Source organism: Hyperoodon ampullatus, assembly GCF_949752795.1.
Source record: "Hyperoodon ampullatus genome assembly, chromosome: 11".
NCBI classification, from domain to species: domain Eukaryota; kingdom Metazoa; phylum Chordata; class Mammalia; order Artiodactyla; family Ziphiidae; genus Hyperoodon; species Hyperoodon ampullatus.
Genome location: NC_136924.1, coordinates 8,967,883 through 8,992,102, shown reverse-complemented (window position 1 = coordinate 8,992,102; position 24,220 = coordinate 8,967,883). Strand labels below are relative to the sequence as shown.

At 40.6% G+C, this 24,220-nt stretch overlaps 1 protein-coding gene across 1 annotated transcript in view; it reads right to left on the bottom strand.

Moving 5' to 3' along the window:
- The window catches only part of TMTC2 (transmembrane O-mannosyltransferase targeting cadherins 2), a gene marked incomplete at both ends in the record, with an annotated part of 412,037 nt that overhangs the window by 245,844 nt on the left and 141,973 nt on the right, over positions 1-24,220 (bottom strand). The window contains one exon of the mRNA XM_079715466.1: positions 2,014-2,584. Within this exon, the coding sequence (XP_079571592.1) occupies positions 2,014-2,584 (571 nt within the window). The remainder of the gene's footprint in view (positions 1-2,013; positions 2,585-24,220) is intronic.

Genomic DNA, 24,220 nt, shown 5'->3' with positions numbered 1-24,220 from the left:
AATCAGCAACTTAATCCTTGAAAACAGGCTTACAGACCTGAAAATTTCTCAGAAGAGAACTTCAAAGGTCCTAAAAGCAAGTCCTGAATTGACATACCAAGGTAATTTCCTAATTCATGAGATGGTAACATGAAAATTCTGTAGGAGAAACCACAGTGTTTCACAGGCTATCAACACAAGGTCTTAAAACACCCAATCTGCATCCCCAAATAGTTCTCACCCTGCATAGGACAAGGACCATGACTTATACTTACTCTATTTGTATTTCCAAGTAAAACAAGAAAACTGGCTATTATTGATGGCATGGTTTTCAAAGGAAAGAAAAATTTCCTAAATTTCCTTGAGAGACTAATTAAAATTGATTTGAAATTAAAAGCTTGACTTCCAAACCATATGTTGTTTGCAAAGCATCAAACTCTAACAAGAGTTTTCTTTTAAAGTTTCAGCGTTTAACCGAAATCACAAAAGAACTTCATTAAGCACTTGATACTGGGGTTCCCTGCAGAGCAGAGGCAGGGCAGTAATTACTCTGCCTCTTACATGTAAAAAAAAAAAAAAAAAAAGTCATTTAGAAATAAATGTTTCCGAGGACTGCCCTGGTGGCGCAGTGCTTAAGAATCCACCTGCCAATGCAGGAGACACGGGTTCGAGCCCTGGTCTGGGAAGATCCCACATGCCACGGAGCAACTAAGCCCATGTGCCACAGCTACTAAGTCTGCGCTCTAGAGCCGGCGAGATACAACTACTGAGCCTGCGTGCCACAACTACTGAAGCCCGCGCGCCTAGAGCCCGTGCTCCCCAACAAAGAGAAGCCACTGCAATGAGAAGCCCATGTACCACAACGAAGAGCAGCCGCCGCTCGCCGCAACTAGAGAAAGCCCGCGCGCAGCAACGAAGACCCAAGGCAGCCAAAAATAAATAAATATATTTTTTAAATAAAATAAAAATAAATAAATGTTTCCATTTCCCTCAATTTTGTTCTTTATTTCAATTTCTTCCCAATTGAATTTTAAGTAAAATTAAGAACTGAGAGGAAAAAAGTGGTAAAAACTAGAAAACTTGACAGCTTTCTCAGGGTCAGTATCCTAAACCATAATTCCTTGCTTAAGAGTGTCCAAAAGGATAGAGGAGCTGGCTGTGGTCCATGATTTAGAAAATGGCTGAGGTCTGCAAACACTGGCGAAGTTCCGTCTTTATACTTAAGTTAAAGCAAGGGTGAGTTTATTGCCAGGGAGGGAGGATGGGGAGATGGGAAGGAGGCAGTTTCTCAAAAGGGGTTGGTCCACCCAAACACACCAGCAGAAAACTGCTCAGTTCTCTTTAAGTATGTGGAATCCAAAAGTGCTTCCGTGACCTTCAGACGACATTGCATTTGCAACCACTAAGGGAATACAGAAGAACACATATTAAGCCCTGAAGCAAAGGTCTTAATTGGCCTCAGGGCAAAACTTACAATAAGCACTTTCTGTTTTGACTCTTCTATTCTTATACACTACATCAGGGAAAGGTGAATATGACTCATAATTTAAGAATGTGAGTTCCCAGTGCACTGCAGAGAGGGTTGTTTTCCAAAGTCAGCTCAGGAAAAGTAATATTAACAAATAGCAGAGGATTTCCTCTTGACAGAGTCGAGCATCTAGCTCTATGATCAGCTGTGTTATTTTTTTCAAACACCTTTTAGAGGCAATTTATTGGATTACAGGGAATTTGGGCTAAAATCGAGGAGTAAAACTAAATAAATAATAAAGATGCATATTCTTTACAAGGCAGGATTGTCCTTCTAGCCCTTTGGAAATCATGAAAATAAGAAACCTGAGAAATAAAATAATCCGTGACTGACACCCAGTTAGTAGGGAAAGGTCAGAGAGGACACTTCCACCTCCCGAAGATCAAAAAAGTAACTTACTTTAAATTCTCTTTGAAGAGGAACACATTTGCTTTTTAAATGGGGAAAAGGGACCAAGCAAGGAGAGGACTCAGTAATCCAATGCTCAAGCCCCAACAATCACTTACTTTGTAAATGGTGGGTAAGATCTGTTTCATTTTCAGCCTGTGAAAGACAAAGACGTCATAAACGGCTGAAACCGCCAGGACCGTGACTCCTTGTTCCTTCCACAGCATGCTGCATCCGGCGCACAGTCCTGTCCCCAGGAACCAGCCCCAGGTCCTGGCCGAGGCGCCCCTTGTAGAACAGTGTTTCATGTAGCAGAGCAAGGACAGGAGGAAGAAGAGACTGGCCCCCACGTCGGCCCGGCCCACGATTCCTGCCACCGCCTCCGTGTGGATGGGGTGAGAAGCAAACATCAAGCCAGCCATGAAGGTCCAGTATCCATCCCCAAGCAGGATCTTGGAGAAGCTCGTGAAGAGACCAGTGACCGCCGCGTGCAGGAGCACGTTGACAAGATGGTAGCTCCAGGGATTCAGCCCTCCGATGGCATGGTTCAGGCGGAAAGAAAGAGTGCAGAGTGGCCGGTAGGACTTGTGGCTGCCGCTGTGGGTTAGCAGCGTCCCCCAGAAATCATTGTAGAAAATGTGGGTCCATGGGGTTTCTGGGAGAAGGTCCTGATTAGTCTTGATAGCACGGCTAAAAAATAAAATGTCGAAACAGAAATCTGATGTAAAATACAGAAAGAAAGAAGAAAATACACTGTTAAAATATACTGCTAAAACACTGCCTTCCTTCCTAGCTTTGTCATCCCGTGGCTTTATGATGGGATTCCAGGTATACATGATTAAGGCAAATGAGCCTTGGAGCCGGCTTTACAGGTAGATTGAATTCAGATCCTCCCCTTAATGGCTTACTAGATCCGCAATTAGGGTTGTATTTGTCTCCCCCAAAAGCTTTCTTCCTTGTTTGAATGCAAATACCTCTGAAGAATAAATGCAGAGTTAAAGGCTTAACTCTTAAGGTTCAATAAAGCAGTTGCCAAACAATTGCCCGCCTGTGGCATGTTGGCTAGAAAGTCTCAGGTGATACTGGTGCAGGGGATACATTTAGAGCAAGGACTAGCCCCCAAACCCCCACCCCCCACCCCCGCTAGCAGAAATAAATTTTAGGTAGAACATCTGTGCCCAGAGCGATGCTTCCCATACATGCAGATCACCTGGGGATCTCATTAACAGGCATGTAAAGGTTCTAATTCAGTAGGTCTGGGGAGGAGCCCGAGATTCCACACTTCTAACCCTTGTAATTATTCATTTATCTACTGTGTAAAAAAGCAAAGAACACTGCTTTGCAGACACATGAGTGTTCTGGAGACCTAGTGCAAAGAACATTTTGGCCCTGTGAGCTGCTGCTATTATTATTCTACAAAGACTGTATTCTAATCTACAAAAAGTCCCTTATAAAATTCAGTTTGACCCACAACCTCTGAAATTAGGTGCATCTGGGGGCTGGAATTAAAACAGACATCAACATACATTAATAGTAGTTGGTTATCTACTCTGCCAAACACTAGGCTAGTCCTTCTGCATATATTATCTACTTATGAAAACGAGCTGACTTTTCTAGATGCTCAATAAAAGGCAGAAAGTCTGTCAAAATCAGGTTTTAAAAAGTACTCAACGTTACAGACAGTTCTCCAGTGTCTATAGTCTCCATTTTCCCATACTCAAAACACCTTTAGTTTTTAGCTGGGTACATGTCTTCTGGACAAAAAATGAGAATTTCCTATCTTCCCTTGCTGCTAAATATGGTCCTGTGACGCGTATTTGGCCAGTGACTAATATTTGGTCAGTGGAACATAAGCAGAGTGCTAGGCACTACTAGAAAAAAGTATCCTTAAAAGGAAAAAGCTTACTATTCTTCCCCTTTCTACCCCTACCCCCTTCCTGCTGGAGCACAGGTGTAATAGCTGGAGTTGTAGCAGCCATCGTGACTCATAAGGTGTCCTTAGGAATAGAAGTCATGCCAACAGAGCAATGAGACTGAAGGAATCCGAGTCCCTGTCATGGTAGACCATACCAGCCCCTGGCAAACTACCCGAGTATGAGAAATAAATTGCTATCTTGTTTAAGCTGCAATAGTTTGGGTGTTAGCACAGCTGAATCTACTCATCAGTGAAATCCCTTGTTAACAGAAGACCTACTGTATCACAGTGGTTTGATTTTCCATTTTGATTTTGATTTTTACAAGGCTCCGTGTATTGACTGTACATAAATGAATTTCCATATAAATTGGCTTTTAAAATATTAGAAACAGATGTTAGTCTGGATCCATTAAACTAAAACACCCTGTTATGACATTCATCAAGAGTCTACCCCCAGAAGTAATTGCTTAAGACTTGATGGGTTATAATTAAAATTTTAAAGAAATATGAAAAACTGCCAAACTGCCAGTGTTGTTGGAGCTGATTTCAAGCCATTGAGAATGAAAAGCCAACTGGCCTCCACTAAACATTAACCTAGATATTGATGTGAATATCTCTAATATCAATGCAGAAACGTTCATATTATCAAAGTCAGGGCAGCAGAAAGTTCAACAGCAAAGCACTGTGGGATAAGGCTTGGCTAATTTAGCGAGAAAAGCTGAAAAGCACATTTTGTTTAGGACAATACTTCACCCTTTCAGTGGCAGATCCTTATAGAATGGAGACGCATGTTCCCTAAACCAGGTTTTCTACATGCTATTAGTTCAGCTCCATAACTGACTCTGTAAAGACTTTTTGAGGGAAAGGAAAAAAAAGAAGCACACCTTTAAAAATCTGTTCAAAGCTGCCAGAATTTCTTATATCCGTAGCAATAAATCTAGTAATCTGCAGCAGCCAACAAGATATACTATGTCTAACTCTCATGAAACAAGAGTTTCAAAACAAAGAAAACTAACAAATCTCATAATTTCATTGTGAGAAAAACCTTTGATGCGGCACAGCCCTAAATTTACACTGTAGAAAAAGAATTAAAGGCAAACAGTGTCAACAAAACAATAATAGAAGAGCAAAGGAACATCCCACCCATGTTCAAAATATACCACACTAAGGGAGACTTTGGTCTGACAAAATTCTCTGATGGGCGTTATCTTATTATTAGCCAGGTTTTTATTTACTCAATAAATGTTACGGCAAAAGAACATGAAATAAGACTAAATTGTACTGGGCTTTAGTACATAAGTCACGTCACACATGCAAGTCAGTGATAAGGGATGCATTACGTATCCCTCACATCATATTAAGAAAGATACAGACCAAAAGGGATTTAATGGAATCTGAATAACCTGCCAGCAAAATGAGAAGTAAAGGTAGTCGCTCAACACTCAACATAATAGATTCTCATCTATTTGCATTTTCTTATGCAAGTCCAAACTGAAAGAGGGAAACCTGCTATTTCTCAGGCAATGAAAAGGCTTAACTCAAAACAAAATGTCATGCTGATATAATTTCTGATGTTACTTCTGTGAGTGGGTATTGAAAATTCAGAAAGACACTAAGGAATTGGGAAATTTTCCACTCCAGGAAAGGTGAAGAACATTGAAGCAGCAGGTGTGGAAAAGAAACAATTGTAGGCAGAATTCTCCAGAGAACACAGGCCCAAGAGACTGACTTTTGAAGCAAAAAGATCCAGTTTCTCAAGCTTTCAAGGAGGTCTTAATCTGTTTTCAGTTTTGTTCATTTGTGGCTCTTTGTTTTTTGCTGCATCATGATTTTTCCTTTAAAAAATGTTGACAAAGGCCAACGCTATTGTAAAACGTAAAACGGATGAATGATATGACACTGCCATCCCAACTGTCCTTGTGTGGGTTTCTCTCAGTGCTATTTTTTCTGTCCATTGACCTTTTCAGTCATGAGCACCCACAAAAATGATGGCCATCAGTCCTTCAGAGGAGGAATGATGCTTAGATTCTCCAAACATCAAATGGCACACTCTTCCCAAGTACTTTCAAATTGTTCTACTAAAAAGTAAGTAAAGGCCAAACTCTATATTTAAAAAAAATTTTTTTTCTTTTAGGTGATGGGTTGAAATTTGTTCCGCAGGAGAAAGAAGAAAGAGCATGGCCTCTGTTAACCTGCCCTCCTTCAGTGCTACCCAAGCACGCCGATCTATGCCCAGAAAGGGCAGTGAAATGCAGTGGTTAAGAAAACTGAGTCTGGAGCCAACTGGACCGGAGCTACACCACCTCTCTGTACCTCAGTGTTTTCATCTGCAAAATAAGGATAATAACTGTACTTGCCTTATAGGACCATTTTGAGGAGTAAAGGAGTTAGTAAGCAAAAAGCACATTGTTATATGTAATATATGTAACACATGTTAGCTGCTGTCATTATTAGTATTATCACCATTAACACCAAACAACCAGTGCTAGTCATCGATACAGAATCAGTGCTCTCTCTTCATATATATATAGCCTTCAAAAATCTAAGTACTATGGTCCTATTTCACTTAAAATTCCTTTAAGCTTTTATGACACTCTCAGCACAAAATAATAAACATTTATGAAGTCTTACCTGGGGTCTTTTAACACATTACTCTTCCCATTCCCCTCCTATCTTTTTTGACTTCTTTCCTCTTCTCCTTGGCTAGCATCTCTATCAGAGTTTTCTCCCAAATGTGGACGTTTCTCTCAGTTCTGTCTCCTGACCTCCCCTCTCTCTACACTTTCCACCTCTGTGGTCATCATCTTTGACACCTGCAACTCAAGAGATGCCTTCTCCATCCACGCCTCCAGCCTGGGTGTGGCTCACAAGCCTACACTTGTACTGCCCCAGGTGAAAGCCACACCTGAATGATGCAATCCCGGTTCCTCTACTAACACCAAAGTCTTACCTTTGGCCAGTTAACCTCTCTAACGCACAGCTTCTTTACCTACAGTTGGTAGATAACAACGCTTCTCACAAATTGTTGTGTTGAAGATCAAATGAGGCAATGTTAACTTAAAATGTTTGAAAAATTACTTAGCCTGGTGTCACGGACTGGTTTTTCCAGACCCCTTCTTCTTAGTTAACAGTGTCCTGTTCTTCCTTCTGAGAACAGGCCACATCCACCCTCAGTCCATGTGCATAGAGTGAAGCTGTTATCCCCACCTCCTGATGAAAGGCTATCATTTGATTCGGCCAGTTAGCGTACTATATCCCCCCATCCTCATTTCCGGCCACAAAAACTGACTTAGCAGCCAGCCAGGTCAGTCGGAGTCAAAACAGCTCCAACAATCTACTGGGAAAGGACATCTTATTTTAAGAATGAGATGAAATCCTAGGGCTACTAAAGGATCCCCTGAAGACAGAGCCTAAGAATGAAGCCAACACAAAAAACCCAGATCAAGGAGACAGAGGCAATTCTTAGTGCAGCTGGATCCCATTGTGCCTGAAGCGAACACTGCTAAATAAGCCAATAACTAAATAAGCCAATAAGCCAATACACTAGTTTGAACTGTTATTCTGACATGTGCAACCAGAAGAGTGCTAAATAAAATAGCACTGCGTAACTATCAAGCAATATTGTTAGTTGCCCTTTCAGTATCTTCTGCTGAATTGACTGCATCCAAATTATTTTCCTTACACACCACCTCCTTTTTCATTACAAGCCTCTCATTAAGCACCATCATTCTCCCACCACTGACACCGCGGTTGTGCATGAGGGGTCCTTCTCTCTTTGCTCCTACATCTACTTTTAAATCGGTTAAGGATATGCTGACGCCAGTCAGGATCTCAGAGAAAAATCCAACTCGCAAGTTTCCCTTAAATTCACCTCTAACTTCTCTTTTCTCCTTCCCCCGCCCCCGTTCAGGCTTCCATCACTTCCTACCTCTACTGCTTAGCAGGCTTACTAAAAGCGCCTGTTGATTATTGTTTCTATCATTAGGCTCAAAGTCCCCTCATGAAAAGCGTATATTTTCTTCAATGTCCAATACATACTAGGCACACAACAAATATTTGTAAAACTGAACTCGTCATCCCTGCTTGCTTTCATTCCCCTTTTGATCTATTATACATGCTGTGGATAGAGAAACTTCCGGAAATATAACTCCTGAAGTATAACCCTAACACCATCACTCTGCTTCACAAGAATCCCTCATCACATCCTAGTTCTTACCAAAATAAACACCCTTCCCAGCCCAGCATTCAGAGCCAACCCCATTATGACTTCTAGGCCAATCTCCCATTACTTCTCTATATGCATCTTAATGTCAACCGAACTTCCCAGCTTCTAGGCCTTCGCTCAGATCATTTTTTCCCTTCCTCTGCCTGAATTGCTGTTCTTCGACCAGTTTACATCTGTCCAGATACACTTCAACTGCCAATGCTCGTTTGTGATGCCCCAGTCTCCCCTAAAGTCTCTCCTAGTTATTGTTGCAAATCGGCTCGATTTTAACATTGCGCATGGACACATTCCCATGAATAACACTGACTGCGGGCTTCCCTGGTGGCGCAGTGGTTGGGAGTCCGCCTGCCGATGCAGGGGACACGGGTTCGTGCCCCGGTCCGGGAGGATCCCACATGCCGCAGAGCGGCTGGGCCCGTGAGCCATGGCCGCTGAGCCTGCGCGTCCGGAGCCTGTGCTCCACAACGGGAGAGGCCACAACAGTGAGAGGCCCGCGTACCACAAAAAGAAAAAAAATAAAAATAAAAAAAATAACACTGACTTCTTACTAGCCTCATCAGGGATCTTAAATGGGGTGAGATGTGGAAGACATTTCAGAAGGAGTGGGAGGAAATATATGCATTGAAATCAGGGCATTTTAACAGGCCCTCTTCTCTACCCTATTGAAAATCACAACTCAACAAAATGGGTTGATTCTGTCTTAAGAAAATTATTCACTCACTCATTTATTCATTCATTCCGTGATGGGCTAGACACTATAAAGGGCACTGAGGACAGAATGGTGAGTAAAACAGATGCACTGACTTCGAGAAACAGCCTAGTAGAAGAGGCAAAGATGTGTAGAGGCAATGTCACTGCAGTATGATAAATACCACTCTAACATGAAATCCTGATTGCCTTGGGAGAACAGAACAGACTTCCGACAGTCAGCGGGTCAAGAGCTCCCTGGAGGAAAGCATGTCTACGTACACGGAAGGGGTGAAGCAAAGGAGTAAGGGAGTTAGGATGTCGCCAGACTGATGGGCAATATCTTCAAGGACCATGAGGCAGGAGAGAAGAAGGTGGTGAGCTTGGGAGCTGAAAAAAATGCAATAGGTTGGTTTGGCTGGAGTGAAGTTTGAGGGATGGAGTGGCAGGAATCACTGGCATTACTCTGTCTTGAACTATTGTCCTCCATGGGATGCAGAGCAATGTGGCTAGACATCAAGCTCCACAATGGTCTTCAGGTCCGATTCAGCTTGTTAGGACTTGCTCTATCTCCCCAATGCACTGTTAACTCCTAAGAAACAGAACAGTATCTTATTTATCTTTTGGAGCCTTGCACATAGTAGGGATTCAATATATATTTGATGAACTGAATTCTAACTAGAAATGATTGGTATTGATAAGCTGCACTCACCTTTTAGAAAAATTCTACATTGTTTTAAGTATATAGGGAATGATCACTTGCATCTAAAAGTAGTTCACTCACTCTGGGCACTAAACTCTGTTCACTCAATGATAATTAACTGAGAAAAACCATCAGGTTAATTGGCTTACCCAAATGTCTTTGGCACACATTTCCCACTTAACCTATAATCCCTTCATTAGAGTCTCTCTTTAGGGATAAGCCATTATATTTAGAAAGCTCCAGTAAATATGCAAATACTTAGCTACCAGGGTCGGGAAATGAGAGATATATTGTAACATCTTACAGACTGTCTTAGTCTGGCAAGAAGCAACGCATTTCAGATTCACAGAGGAATGTCAGGTAGGGCAAATAAATTTCGGTGTTAGCTGTCTTGGTCCCTGCAGAAGTGGAAGGCAGTATGCTTTAGGCATGAAATTATCATTACACATGTAACACATTCCTAAACTTATTTCCATCTTGATCTCCTCCTACTAAATTGTAAACCCTTCAACAGCAGAGATGATGACTTCCTAAGCAACTGGCACTTTTTAAAAAATGTGAATTGTCACTGTCTAGATGTTGAATGAAAAGAGGCCACAGGAGTAACAAAGAGCCTGCTGTCAGACATCCAAGGAACAGGGTCCCCGAGTAACTGCTCGCTTTGTGAGAAGGTAAGTCTGAGAATGCTCAGCCTTGTAACTAAAGGAATATTCTTAGTGGACTCCTCTTCCATCCCTTTAGGAGTTTTTCCTATAAGCAATAAAGGAATTTTATGAGCTACATCTGACACAGCAACCCTCTCCAGTTCCCCCCACCCCCAAACAAAGAAAACTAAGCCTTCTGATTAAACGTGGCCCCAGCTGCAGCTGAACTAAGCTGAACTAAGATGCTGGAGATTCGGATTCACTCTCTAGAGCTTCCCAAGTCTAGAGTTTGCCCAGACACTGTTCTTGTCTTAGTGGTTGAAAATGAAAAGAATGACCCTTGGCTAAATAAGTGTCTTTAGTTCCCCCAAATAAATCAATGCTGCCATTTTCAGAGTTTCTACAGGAAATGGTCAAGAAAAAACTTTAAGTAACCCTGAAAACAAATTAATAATCCATTTAAAAGAAAGCTGATGATTTAAAATTAAAACTTCTGGGAATTCCCTGGAGATCCAGTGGTTAGGACTCCACACTTCCACCACAGGGGGCATGGGTTCAGTACCCGGTGGGGGAATTAAGATCCCGCATGCCACACGGTGTGGCCAAAAAAAATGAAAAAAATTAAAAATTATTTTTAGAAAATTATACAATTAAAACTGCTGTTACTAAAAATGTTTTTTTAAGTATTAATATGAAAAGCATTTGACAAGATTAAAGCAAAAACTAACAGCATGAGATAATCGCGAAAACCATACTCTAAGCATTTAAATTTCACTGATTAAAATAATCCTCTGGGGCTTCCCTGGTGGCGCAGTGGTTGAGAATCTGCCTGCCAATGCAGAGGACACAGGTTCGAGCCCTGGTCTGGGAAGATCCCACATGCTCGCAGAGCGACTGGGCCCGTGAGCCACAACTACTGAGCCTGCGCGTCTGGAGCCTGTGCTCCGCAACAGGAGAGGCCGTGACAGTGAGAGGCCCGCGCAGCGCGATGAAGAGTGGCCCCCGCTCTCCGCAACTAGAGAAAGCCCTCGCACAGAAACGAAGAAAGACCCAACGCAGCCAAATAAATAAATAAAATAAATTTATAAAATAACCCTCTACCTTAATATTAGCTTCTTAACAAGTTGAAATATTTTTCATTGCCTTGCAATCTGCATGATGAAAAATAATATTAATCTTTTCCACACAAGTATTTGTTCACTATATCCACATCATGCCACCCTAACATAAAATATTATACTTACAATTCACCTCCTTCAAGCTGTACTAAATTGAATCAGTCTCAACTTAAAAGCTTAATGAAAATATCTTTACTCCTAGTTTTCCAGACTTGAAATTAGTAGCCACTGGAAGAGGTACTATGAAGCTTTTTCACTCCCAAAAGTTTTTCACTCCATAAACTCCAAGTTTATGAACCACTTTAGTACACTGCTGTATATAATTTATGAATTTCAATCAGTTTCATAGGTTCTCATAAATTCATAGTTCTATAAAAAGGTGATTAAAAAATTTTGGTTTTCGTGCTTCCCTGGTGGTGCAGTGGTTGAGAGTCCGCCTGCCGATGCAGGGGACACGGGTTCGTGCCAAGGTCCGGGAAGATCCCACATGCCGCGGAGCAGCTAGGCCTGTGAGCTATGGCCACTGAGCCTGTGCGTCCCGAGCCTGTGCTCCGCAACGGGAGAGGCCACGGCAGTGAGAGGCCCACGTACCGCAAAACAAAAACAACAACAAAAAAAAACCCAAAAAAACAAAAAAACAAATTTTGGTTTTCTTACATTTCATACTATGTTTCCCTTACAATGGGGTCTTGAGCACTAGTGATATGTTTTAAAGTACGACTGGTTCCTTATAATTCTATTTTTTAAATATTACAAATATTCGATTTTTTTAAGATGAGTAATGAATATGAGATTATAACTTTCAAAAATGACTGGGCTCTATTGGACACCAGAGTCCAAGAAAAAGAACACAGGTGTAACCATGAGATTCTAAGAACATCTATTTTGTGCATGTTCTTGTTCTATGTGTTTTTACAGAATAAAAGAAGATGATGTGCTTTATGCTTAAGAATACAAATGCATTCTAAGTAAGTAGGCATGGCAAGCTGAGAATACACTTTTTCAATTAAAATACTTGCCTATGTATATAAACATGCTGTACAAATTTCAGAACAGATATCCTAAAGTACATGGAAGTTTTCCCAACTACTCAAGTATTACCCTAAAAAAAAAAAAAATCACATCCTTGAGGAGGTGTCATAGAATAATCTTCACTTAAGGTAAATAGGAAAAGTGCCTTCTGGCTATGATACTGCTTGGAAACCCACTAAGAGTTCTCACTGCCAGACCATGGAAGGTAGGGGGAAATTTTTTAAACCAAGAAACTAACAGGCTTTAAGAAAACAGGCTCCATTGGGAGATGGGAAGATATTCACCCACATCATCCAGATGTTTGGCTTATCTGTAAGCCTAACTCCTGTCTCCTCTGAATTAAGTCTTAACCAAATCACCTTTCTTTATTCACTCCTCTCCTTCAGCCAAACAGACTAGCCAAGAGGCTTCTTTAGCCAAATATTTGCAATGATCCTTTGTCTTTTCTGCTTAAAGTTTTCCACATGTTGCCAATGTATCCCTCACAGGTATCCATGATACAATACAACCTTGCATTTGTATCATGCTTTTATATTTCACCAAATGTGCTCATGTTCATGACTGTCTTGAATCCTTGTCACCGCCCCGTGAGTAAGCAGATGTGGACGTGACAAGTTAGGAGTCCTGCATGAGACAACTGCATCGGTACAGATCAGAGCCACCCATCCTGGAATCCAAACTTCAGTTCCTTGTCTACTGCCTTCCCTATGTTACGGGCTGAATTTTGTCCCCCTAAAAGCCCTATGTTGAATCTCGAAGTGCCTCAGAATGTGACTGTATTTGGAAATTGGAGCTTTCAAGAGGTAATGAAGTTAAAATGAGGCCTTTAGGCTGGGCCCTAATGCAATCTAACTGGTGTCCTCATAAGAAGAGGAAATTTGGACACACAAAGAGACACAAGAGGCACACGTGCACAGGAAAAAAACCATGTGCAGACCAATGAGAAGGTGGCCATCTGTAAGCCAAGAAGAGGCCTCAGGGGAAACCAAACCTGCTTACACCTTGATCCGGGACTTTCACCTTCCAGAACTGTGAGAAAATAAATTTCTATTGTTTAAGCCACCTAGTCTGTGTTATTTTGTTATGGCTGTCCTAAGAAACAAATACACCCTACTATACCATAGAGACCATTGTACATAATTACATACACTCTCCTGTTTATCCTTCAGAGTTACAGAGAAACTAGATTTCACACAAAAGCTATATTTGTCCAATACTATGTCTGGTACTCTGGGGGGTTTTTTTGTTTTTTTTTTTTGCAGTACGCGGGCCTCTCACTGTTGTGGCCTCTCCCATTGCGGAGCACAGGCTCCGGATGCGCAGGCTCAGCGGCCATGGCTCATGGGCCCAGCTGCTCCACGGCATGTGGGGTCTTCCTGGACCAGGGCACGAACCCGTGTCCCCTGCATCGGCAGGCGGACTCTCAACCACTGCGCCACCAGGGAAGCCCTGGTACTCTGTTTTTGATGACAGGGGTTGAACTGCTTTGTGAGTATAAATAGGACTTTAAGAGGTATCTTATTCTTAGTTCTGCCAGGATTTGTCTACATGCTTTACCAGAGGGAAAAAAAATCCTGATCATGCCAATGGGGCATTAACTCTAACTAAACACACGTAATAAAACACAAGTGCTACTTCATATTTACACTGAGATCACAAAGCTTACAAAGCACACACACATCTCATATTATCCTCACAATACTGCTATAAAACAGAAAACTACGCTGGATGGCTTAAGTTAGTTAAAGAAGAGCACATACTTAATAAGAGGCAGAGGGACTTCCCTGGTGGCGCAGTGGTTAAGAATCCGCCTGCCAATGCAGGGGACATGGGTTTGATCCCTGGTCCGGGAAGATCCCACATGCCACGGGCAACTAAGCCCATGCACCACAACTACTGAGCCTGCACTCTAGAGCCCGTGAGCCACAACTACTGAGCCTACATGCCACAACTACTGAAGCCCGCGTGCCTAGAGCCCGTGCTCTGCAACAAGAGAAGCCACCGCAATGAGAAGCCCACGCACTGCAACAAAGAGCAGCCCCTACTCGCCACAACTAAGGAAAGCCCACGTGCAGCAACAAAGACCCAATGCAGCCAAAAATAAATAAATATAAATAAATTTATTTTTTTTTTAAAAAGAGGCAGAGAAAGACCTTGAACGCTGTTCTCCAAACTACTCCATTTAACCTTCAAAGCAGCCCTGTTCCTCCACATGGACAATAAATCTCCCACGAGAAGTGTTTGTAAGATGATTTGAAAGTAAAATCCTAGTCTATTATTGCATTTTGTCTGGAATCCATATATCTGCCCTCAAGACTCAATAAAGCTATAAGAAATGTTTTTGTGCCATATTCTTTTAATTTCTGCATTTCAAAAAGAAAGTCTTCTTTTAACACTAAGGAGTCTTGGAAAACGTGAGTCAAAGGAAGGTGTTACTTGTCTCCCAGTGACGGGTGAAAAAGGCAGCTTTATGAAAGCCAAAAACTAACCTATAATTTCATATTACAAAATATAATAGAAAACATATTCTGTCAGAAATTTTGCTGCCTGCATCCCTTTTCAGCCATAAAATAGTTATACACACACACATACATCTGAGAAAGATCAGACTTTAAACATATTGCAGCAACACACACACACAACATGGGAAGTTTCACCAGGGTTGCCTGTGATGACAGGATACACAGACATCCCTACAATAAAGTCAGCCTCACAGCTAAATCAGAGAGTCTTTTTGGACACAAGAATATACGAGCCCTGATGAAAAACAGATAGGCAAGGGGGAAAACACTCTAATTTAAAACTAACACAGATGAGCCTACACAAAGTACCCAAACATTTGGTCCACAAGCCACCAGCAAGCCTCTAATTTGACATGGAAGGCAAGAGATATTTCATCCCAGAAGGAGGAGAGAAAGATATTAACCCCACCATTAAAATTTATTGGCATTCCAAAATACAGTACTTTCTAATATAGATGTCATTCATTGACCAAACTAATTATCAAGAAATAAATCAAACTTCAGGAAGCCCCGACACTTTCTGCTCTGTGGCCCTTTAAATAAATCATACCGACTCTTTCTGCTCTGTGGCCCTTTAAGTAAATCATAATGGTAGGCATTCAAAATACTTACGCTGAATAATGAAACTATTAGCTCTCTCAGATCTTTTGTTATAAACAGACAAATTATGAAGCACCAACATGTCCCTTTAAGACTCTTAAGCATGGTATTATATTTTACCCTTTTGCTGGCACCCAAATCCTCAAACTTGGAAGAGTTGGATATGAGAAGGGTCTGGTTTAGTCCTCTGTATTTGAGATTGCTAAATCCTCCACAAGATTAGAAATCCCAAAACCTTCACTAAGCATAGTTTCTGTCACCCTGTCCATTGCCAATAAAAGAAAATTTTTTTCAACTCATAAGTATCCATGCTAATGAAATTCACAAGTAATGAAGCGAACAAGCAGAACCTAAGTGTAAGAATGGGAGACAGTATTTAATCAGAGGAATCTAAGCATAACGGATCTAATTTTTCACTCCAGTCTGTAAAAAAAATAATCTACATCTTATATCTGAAGCAACTCCTAAAATCAATGTTCAGTATAAAACGCACACACGCACACACTTTAGTCAGCCAAATCTCAATTCAAATTCTTCCCCTTGAATATACTAACTGTATGATTCAGTGTTCTCATCTATAAACTGCTGTTCCTGGTGAAGATAAAATAATAATTAAATAAGATAAGGAGGTTAACTCCTGACACATAGTAGTTGATTCATAAATGACTGTTACCACAATGAATCACCTCCCTTGCCTTCCTGGACCCCACAGCATACACTCCACAACACAGCACTCCATCTAGCATTCAGTATCGTTTATCTTTTCTCTTAGCATATTCTTCAGGTCCTTTGCTCCTCTTTCCCCACCGCAGCCACCTGAAATTGTGCCTGTGTTCATCGTAAGTTAAGCCCATTAGCCAAACTAAGAGCGCAAGAATGATGCTCACAGCGGTCTTAACTCGTCTTGAAGAATGGATGACAGCAAGGTTAAGTGCGGGGACCAAAAAGTGTAACAGAAAGAAAAAGAGTCACGGGACATATGTCACAGTGCACAGCCTAATTAGGATATTCTGGGAAGCAGCCTCATAGGAAGGAGAACAGTTATATATCATCAGAGAAGCTAGGCTTGGGTATTTCTTTTTGACAGAAAGATCATCAATTCTAATAAAACTGTAATGTGATCCGTGAAGTTTTTTTTTTTAGCTTCCCAAGGCCTATTTTTTCTTGCACAAAGTAGGAAAAGGATTACTCCAGGCATTTCTAATCACTCACACACACACACACACACACACACACACACATCATTATGTTTTCAAAGACAGCAACTTCTATAAAAGAGGACAATATATATTAAACCATTTATATCTTTGCTAACAAAAAGTAAAAGTCAACATAGTATTTGAAAAAGTCCTCCTTATATTCATCATATAAGCCAATCTTAGGCAGGTGGGCAGTAAATTGGCTGTAATCTGTGATGGCCTGGAAGACAATCTAGAAAGGTTTAAGATCAGAAATGTAATCACCTTGTGAAAAAAAGCAATGTCACACACTCTGTCATGGTCACTCCACTCAGAGCACATGGATTTTCACATTGAAAAACTAACATTAAAAGTTGCCTTGGGGAGGATAACAGAATAGGCATCCCCAAATGCTATATCGGTCCTCCCTTCTAATGGTTTCTTTTTTGAGGGCATCCTGGAGAGAAGTTCAATCTTTCTAATGGGAATATAACTGTACTACAACCCTCCAAGGGCATTTACCACTTTAAAAAGGAACTCCAAGCTCTGCTGTCTTTAAAAGGCAATAGGTCATTGGGAAAAGTCATTTTTCAAAGCTCCAGTGAACTGGCACTCTGCTTTTAGCCAGTCACAGAGATAAGGCATGTAATCTCAGCAACAGAATCACCTTACTTTAATTTTTAATACCTGTGCATTTCAGCGCTCTCAAGAGGAATCAGTGACTTACTCGTGGCATCATCAATGTCTTAGACTATCTGTATGCGTGCATTTTGACAAAGCAGAAAGGAAAATCATCCACCACCTATTAATTTTGGATGAACATTTGAAATAGTTTACAGAACATAAAGGCATCTTCCTCTCCATCCCCCTCAAAAAAGGAAAAAAATAATAATCTCATCATTGTCACCTCTCAGAATTTAAGTGAAAATAAAGCTCCTAGAGGGGAAGGCATGTGTTTTTTATTTCCCATTCTGAAAGCGCACACAGGTATCAATTCAAATGGCAGTGAATTCGTCTGGAATGTAAAAGACCACGGGGTTCACACGTATAAAGATCAACAGTTGTTTTAGAAATTAGCTACACCACATCTTAAACTTCTACATCAGTTTTAAACTGATCCAGGTGTTATCATCAGGGTAGAAACAGATGCAGTGTTAGCACATTAAACTGTGAATCTAGCTCCAACACTGCTTAATGGGCTCCACATGCTGAAAATGATCATCATTGTAGGAAGTACACTCCACCAAAAGCCTAATTTTCAAACCAGACCAGAGTTTCATTATCTACATTATGCTCACACACAACTACTCTGGGACTAACACTGCTTTTACATTGATTACAGTGCATTAGTAGTTTTGAGGGTAGAAATGATATTAGGAGAGTGATGCAATAACAGAGAAACAAAGCCATGGTTGTCAAGTGTGTGGACATAGTGACATCCATGCTGCCACCACAATAAAGTCAAGACTGGTTGCACCAGCCTGTCTTAGCTTGTGACTCTCTTTGGATCCCCAAAGTGGCTCAAGGAGGTGAGACGAATGATGAGGAAGTTTACATAAGAACCAACATGACTTAACATACGTAGAGAGCTTTCTAGTTTTCAATGTATTTTTATATGCATCACGTGATGTCACAAATGCTTTTCCCATCTTTTTAGTGAAGAAAATAAAGACTCTCATCCAAGATCACATAGTGAGGAAGGAGCAGAATTAGGGAAAAAAATCAGATCTTTGGGCTTCCCTGGTGGTGCAGTGGTTGAGAGTCCGCCTGCTGATGCAGGGGACGCGGGTTCGTGCCCCGGTCCAGGAAGATCCCACATGCCGCGGAGCGTCTGGGCCCGTGAGCCATGGCCACTGAGCCTGCACATCCGGAGCCTGTGCTCCGCAGCGGGAGAGGCCACAACAGTGAGAGGCCCGTGTACCGCAAAAAAAAAAAAAAAAAAAATCAGTTAAAGAAATTGTAAAAAAAAAAAATCAGATCTTTGGACTAGTGTTCAAGTGTTACTTCTGCAACTCCAATGTCTCCAGTCACGAAATTTCTGCACGGGGGAGGCCCTTGCCCCCATTTCACTTACAATTAAACACACACACACACAAAACCAATCAAAATTTTTTTAAAAACCTGTGTTATACTTGAAGAATAATAATGTACAATAAAGCAGCACAACTGCATTTTAGTCAATTCCCTTTGGCCAACACCATTTATTTTGAAACTCAGGGCACTGACGCAAAGGTCTAAATGATGCTGAATTAGTGTAACATACTAGAAAGCTGTCTGGAACAGAAGGGATTTCACCATGGAGCATCCTGCATATATTGACTTTTCTATTGACCAAAAAGCCTTCCAGTCTTTAAATAACAACTTCAAAAACAGACTATTAAAATCAGGCCAAACTATTCTTTATAGTTTTTCCACTTCTAGAGTTCAACTTCGATGAAAATTAATTGAATTTTTAAACTCTACTGAGAAGTCACTATTGTACATTTCTTGAATCAAGTCATTTAATTTTTTTTTTTTTTTTTTTTTTTTTTTTTTTTTGCGGTACACGGGCCTCTCACTGCTGTGGCCTCTCCCGTCGCAGAGCACAGGCTCCAGACGCGCAGGCTCAGCGGCCATGGCTCACGGGCCCAGCCGCTCCGCGGCATGTGGGATCTTCCCAGAGCGGGGCACGAACCCGTGTCCCCTGCATCGGCAGGCGGACTCTCAACCACTGCGCCACCAGGGAAGCCCAAGTCATTTAATTTTTAAATCCCTCCTATTTCCTGAGCTTCAGCCTTAGTACTTATTTTGCACCAAGCAGACCTCTGTAGATAGTTTACCCCAAGGCAAGCTAGCTTCCAAGTATAACTCACATGAAGAATGAAAGCTGCTTTTGTGACAAGGAGACAGCGTCTAAATTACATCTCAAGGGGGGCCTTCAAGAATAGGTATTAGAGTTTTTGTGAAAAGATGCTTCTGAAAACTGACTTCTATTTTTATTTTTAATCTAACAGGGTCTTATTTGTTGTCCCTTTTTTTTTTTTTTTTTTTTTTTTTGTGGTATGCGGGCCTCTCACTGTTGTGGCCTCTCCCGTTGCGGAGCACAGGCTCCGGATGCGCAGGCTCAGCAGCCATGGCTCACGGGCCCAGCCGCTCCGCGGCATATGGGATCCTCCCAGACCGGGGCACGAACCCGTATCCCCTGCATCGGCAGGCGGACTCTCAACCACTGCGCCACCAGGGAGGCCCTGTTGTCCCTTTTGACTAATGTATATATCGCACACATTAGAAACTAAGTAATCAGGGGAGGAAAAAGAAAAAAAAAAAAAAAGGTGGCAGAGTAGAAGAAACTTTTGAGTAGATTTCCGAGAAAGAACACCAGCCACACAAAACCTCAAGCCTTCCCGTCTCAACAATGATGGAGGAAGGTAGTCAGGTCAAACGGTTTTGTGTCTTCTGTCCTCTGGCTTGTACTTATCAGTATAAGAACTGAAGCTAGATAACCTTAATTATAGGCAAAAAAGGTGTCTGTATTATGTTCCTATTGTTATCGTAATGTAATGTGATTATGAGTTTCCTATCGTTACTACATACTTAGGGGCAAAAAAAATCACAAATTTATCATCCAGTTCCAGAGGACTTAAGTCCAAAAGGGGTTGCCCTGGACTGAAATCAACGTCAGGATTGTGCTCCTTCTAGAGGCTCTAGAAGAGAATCCAGTTCCTTTTCCAGCTGACAGAAGCCATTCCTGGACTCATGGGCTCTTTCTCCATCCTCAAAGTCAGCAATTAATTCCATCACACAACCTCTGCTTCCATCCTCTTCTTTGACTCTGACTCTCCTGCCTCCCTCTTTCCAATACAAGAACCCTCATGACTGCACCAGGCCCACCCAGATAACACAGGGTAATCTCCCATTTTAAAACCCTTAGTCTCTTTTGCCATGTAAGACAGCATATTCACAGGTTCTGAGGATGAAGACTTGGCTATATTGGGGAGGCCTTTATTCTGCCTACCATGGTGTCCCACTTAGCTAGGCTTAACCCAGCATATTAACAAGGTGATGAAAATTATTTCCTGATTAAAGTACACACGGTACTCCATCTCCATAGGCCCATCTCCATAGGCACACAGGAGCCTATATGTGCATACAAACTGACAAAAATTACCATCATTTCGTATTTTCTATACTAACCAAAGGAAAACATGATACAAATGGCTGGAGCAACACTCTGATAAGACAAAGTAAAGTGGAAAATAGGTTGATAGGTTAGAACAAAGAAAATCCCAAAGCTTTTCCTGATTTGAAGGAGAGGAACAATTTTTATAGCAAAGCTCCACACAGCTTTCATCACTCAAAACTCCCTCTAAAATCCCTCCTGGGCCTCAAATACAATCTAGAGAACTAGACTTTGTAATTAAGGTAAGTGGTCAGTTCATGGCTGTGGATTTCACATATGTTATGTTATATCCAGGGATGATATTCAAAATATTATCAACTACTAGAGAATGGGCAGTACTGCAACAGGGTTTTATAGGGCCTCTGCTATGTTCAGCATTAAACTTTAAGTAGTTGGTCCTTGGGGAGGTCCAGGTGACCTCAGGTGAGGGCACAAGATGGTCAAGGAAGAGCCTCAGGGGGGCAGGAGGCAATAGCTATTTATCAACTGCAACTGTCAAACCAGTGAGAACTGGCTAAATATTAGTGTCTCAACAGAACTGATTTAGTTGGCCAAGGATTGCCACAATGAGTATGCATCCCATTCCTAATGAGGGAAATAAAGTCAGATGGAAAAGAATGCCTAATTAAAAAAAAAAAAGAATGTGTTGATACTATTTTAAGCAGGGGGATGATGAGACCAACAGTGCAGTATCCAAACAGATCCTGATAGAATGGATGACCAACTGAAATAAACAAAGTGAAGTTTAATAGGGATAAGGATTAGATCCTAAGACCTAAAGTTGGGCTCAAAGCCAGGAGCTACAGGATGGGAAGATGTGAGTCAGCTACATATGCATGGAAAAATAGTTGGAGATTTCAGAAAAAAGGAAAACTCAATGAGTCAGTGTAATGTGGCCACCAAAGAAAAAAGAAATCAAATGCAAACTCAGACTGCAGTAAAAACAAATACAATATATAATCAAAAGCTACGGTACCTACAAGAAGGATAAAATAAACTCAAAACATCTCAGTATTATTACATATTACAGGGAGCTATTACCAGTATTACTACTGACTATTGCTATTATACATACTAACAATAAAAATAAGAACGATGAACTAAAAATCACTAAACTGTATACTTTAATGGGTGAGTCATATGGTATGTGAACTATATCTCAATAAAATCCTTTTTAAAAGAAAAAATGAAAAAAAAAATTAGTGATGAGAGATATTTACTAATTAGTTTTTGTGACAGACTTTATAACAGAAGAATTCAAATTCACCATCTACTTTATAGGATGTTGTAAGATTTAAATTAATATCCTCATCTTCAGAACGATTAAGTCAATTACCCAAGGTTACCTAACTTTAGGGAACCATTTGGGAAGAGACCTTAAAACCAGAAAACATTCAAAGACGCAAACAAAATGACACGTGGATCTTGGAACCATGTCACTTTGGGAACTTTAGAAAAGACTTATTTATCCAAGTAAAAAGGCCTTTGGAAAAGGCTTATTTATCCAACTTAGAAGAGAGAGAATAAATTTCTTCAAATTATCATCACACCAAAGAAGAATTTAGACTTGATCTATACTTACCATGAAGACAGACAGAGATCATGGAATTACGAACAGCTTGATGTTGAGCTACATGGAAGAACTTGAACGGTTAGATATATCTCTAGTGATAGAACACTCCACCTTAGGGGTTAGTGAGTTCTCCATCAACAGAAGTCCAAAAACAGAGGTGAGATGGTCATGATAGAATAATATTAGATGAGGGCTAATATTAGAATAATAACATTGTTCTTAGAAATAATATCCATGGACTATCTGACATGCTAATCATATTTTTAATAAAAACTCTTAAAATAAACATTAAAATCAAATGTTTAGGTGAATACCTCCTAAAATCAGAAGCACACATACCACACTTAAACACACTGTTGTAACTTCTCAGTTACAAGAGTGCATACATTTTTCTACTTAGAGATTTTTTCCCCCTATCTCTAAGCCTTGAAAATCCCCTTTAAGAGACCTGGTGGGTAATTATCGTATTTTGGTACGGTTGTGGTATTGTTGCTGTGTTTGTTTGCTTTGTTTAAGAGCGGACAATGGAAAAACATGTCCCAGGCTTCCTACTTACTTGGCTGTATTCGCCTCACATTTTGGAAACCAATTATTCCTATAACGGACAACAGCCTTAAGTGTCAAGACAGAGCTCTGGTCACCATTAACTTTTCTTAAAGTTGAGCTCAAAAGTCTTGAATACATTATTGAATTTATCAATATTCCAATTAGCTAACAGATTAACAGCTGTAGGCATATTTGTTTGGGATTTTCGCTTTCCTTACAGACTTATTTGGCAATATCCCATACGTTTAGTGAGAGTGAAACAGCTCAATGAATAAAGAAGCATTTTGAGAAAAAGAAATAAGATGTGTCTAACTGCTTCTCTTCCACAACTACCTTGAGAGACTCTCAACAAAGAGCAGAGACTTCTCAGAGCCCAAACTACCTACATTTTAAAACATAGAAGCTTTTAGTAGACTTACTTTTAGTTGACACTGCTTTGTAGCCTCACTAGCAATTTTGAAAATATCTGCCATAAACTGAAAAAAAGGCTCTTCACACATGATCAAGGTTTGAATGGGGATTCTCACCCAGCTTTAGCACCTACTTTAGTTGACAAATGTTTGTCCAGCTGGTTTTCCTGGTTTATTATGCTGTGGTGGAAAAAAACATTTTCCACCTTGCTACCTTAAAAAATAAACAACTTGGTCATTAAAAAACACTTTAGAAAATATGGCAGCATTATATGTTCTACTCCATAAAGTTTATTGACATTTTGGAAAAGAAGACAAAAAGGGAAGAGGAAAACCTCCACTAAGAGAAAGCAGCCAGGTCTAACTACAATTAGATGGAATTTTGCGCTAGACTGAAGCCATCTTGGATAGTCCTTGGATGGCATTAAATCTCTTGGACAGTGCCTTCCTTGACCATGACTCAAATTTTATATTCAATTTCCACTGGGGGTGGAAACAGCAGGGAACTGGGACTGCAAATCTGGAACTAAAACATTTGCTTCCTAAGACAGACCTTTTACATCTCCTTTTGTCCTCCATCTCTCTTTCCTCCTTTTAAAGAAGTGGTTTCATTTCTTTGAATGACAAATTAAGTTAAAGCTATAATTCAGAGAATTTTAAAACTTTTTGCTAGGCTTCAAAAGCTGCTTTGAATTAGTAGTTGCCACTGGCATGCAATTTATTTGTAGTGAAGACTTGTGCCTTTCAGTAGATTTTCTTTTTTTTTTTTTGTCTAAGCCTCATAAATTAATAAGAGTTTAATAAAACTTCACCACTGCTTTGCAAAAGAAATGCTGTTGCGATTACAGAAGATATACCCCAGGCAATAAAGTAGGACAAATTATCACTCAGGACAAAACATAGAAGTACTTTAAGCCACTTACAAAGATAACATTTGCAATAAAAATAATTGTTGAAACAGTCTACAGTAGTATATTATTTATTCAGCCTGAAAATGTGTAGCACAAGTTCCAC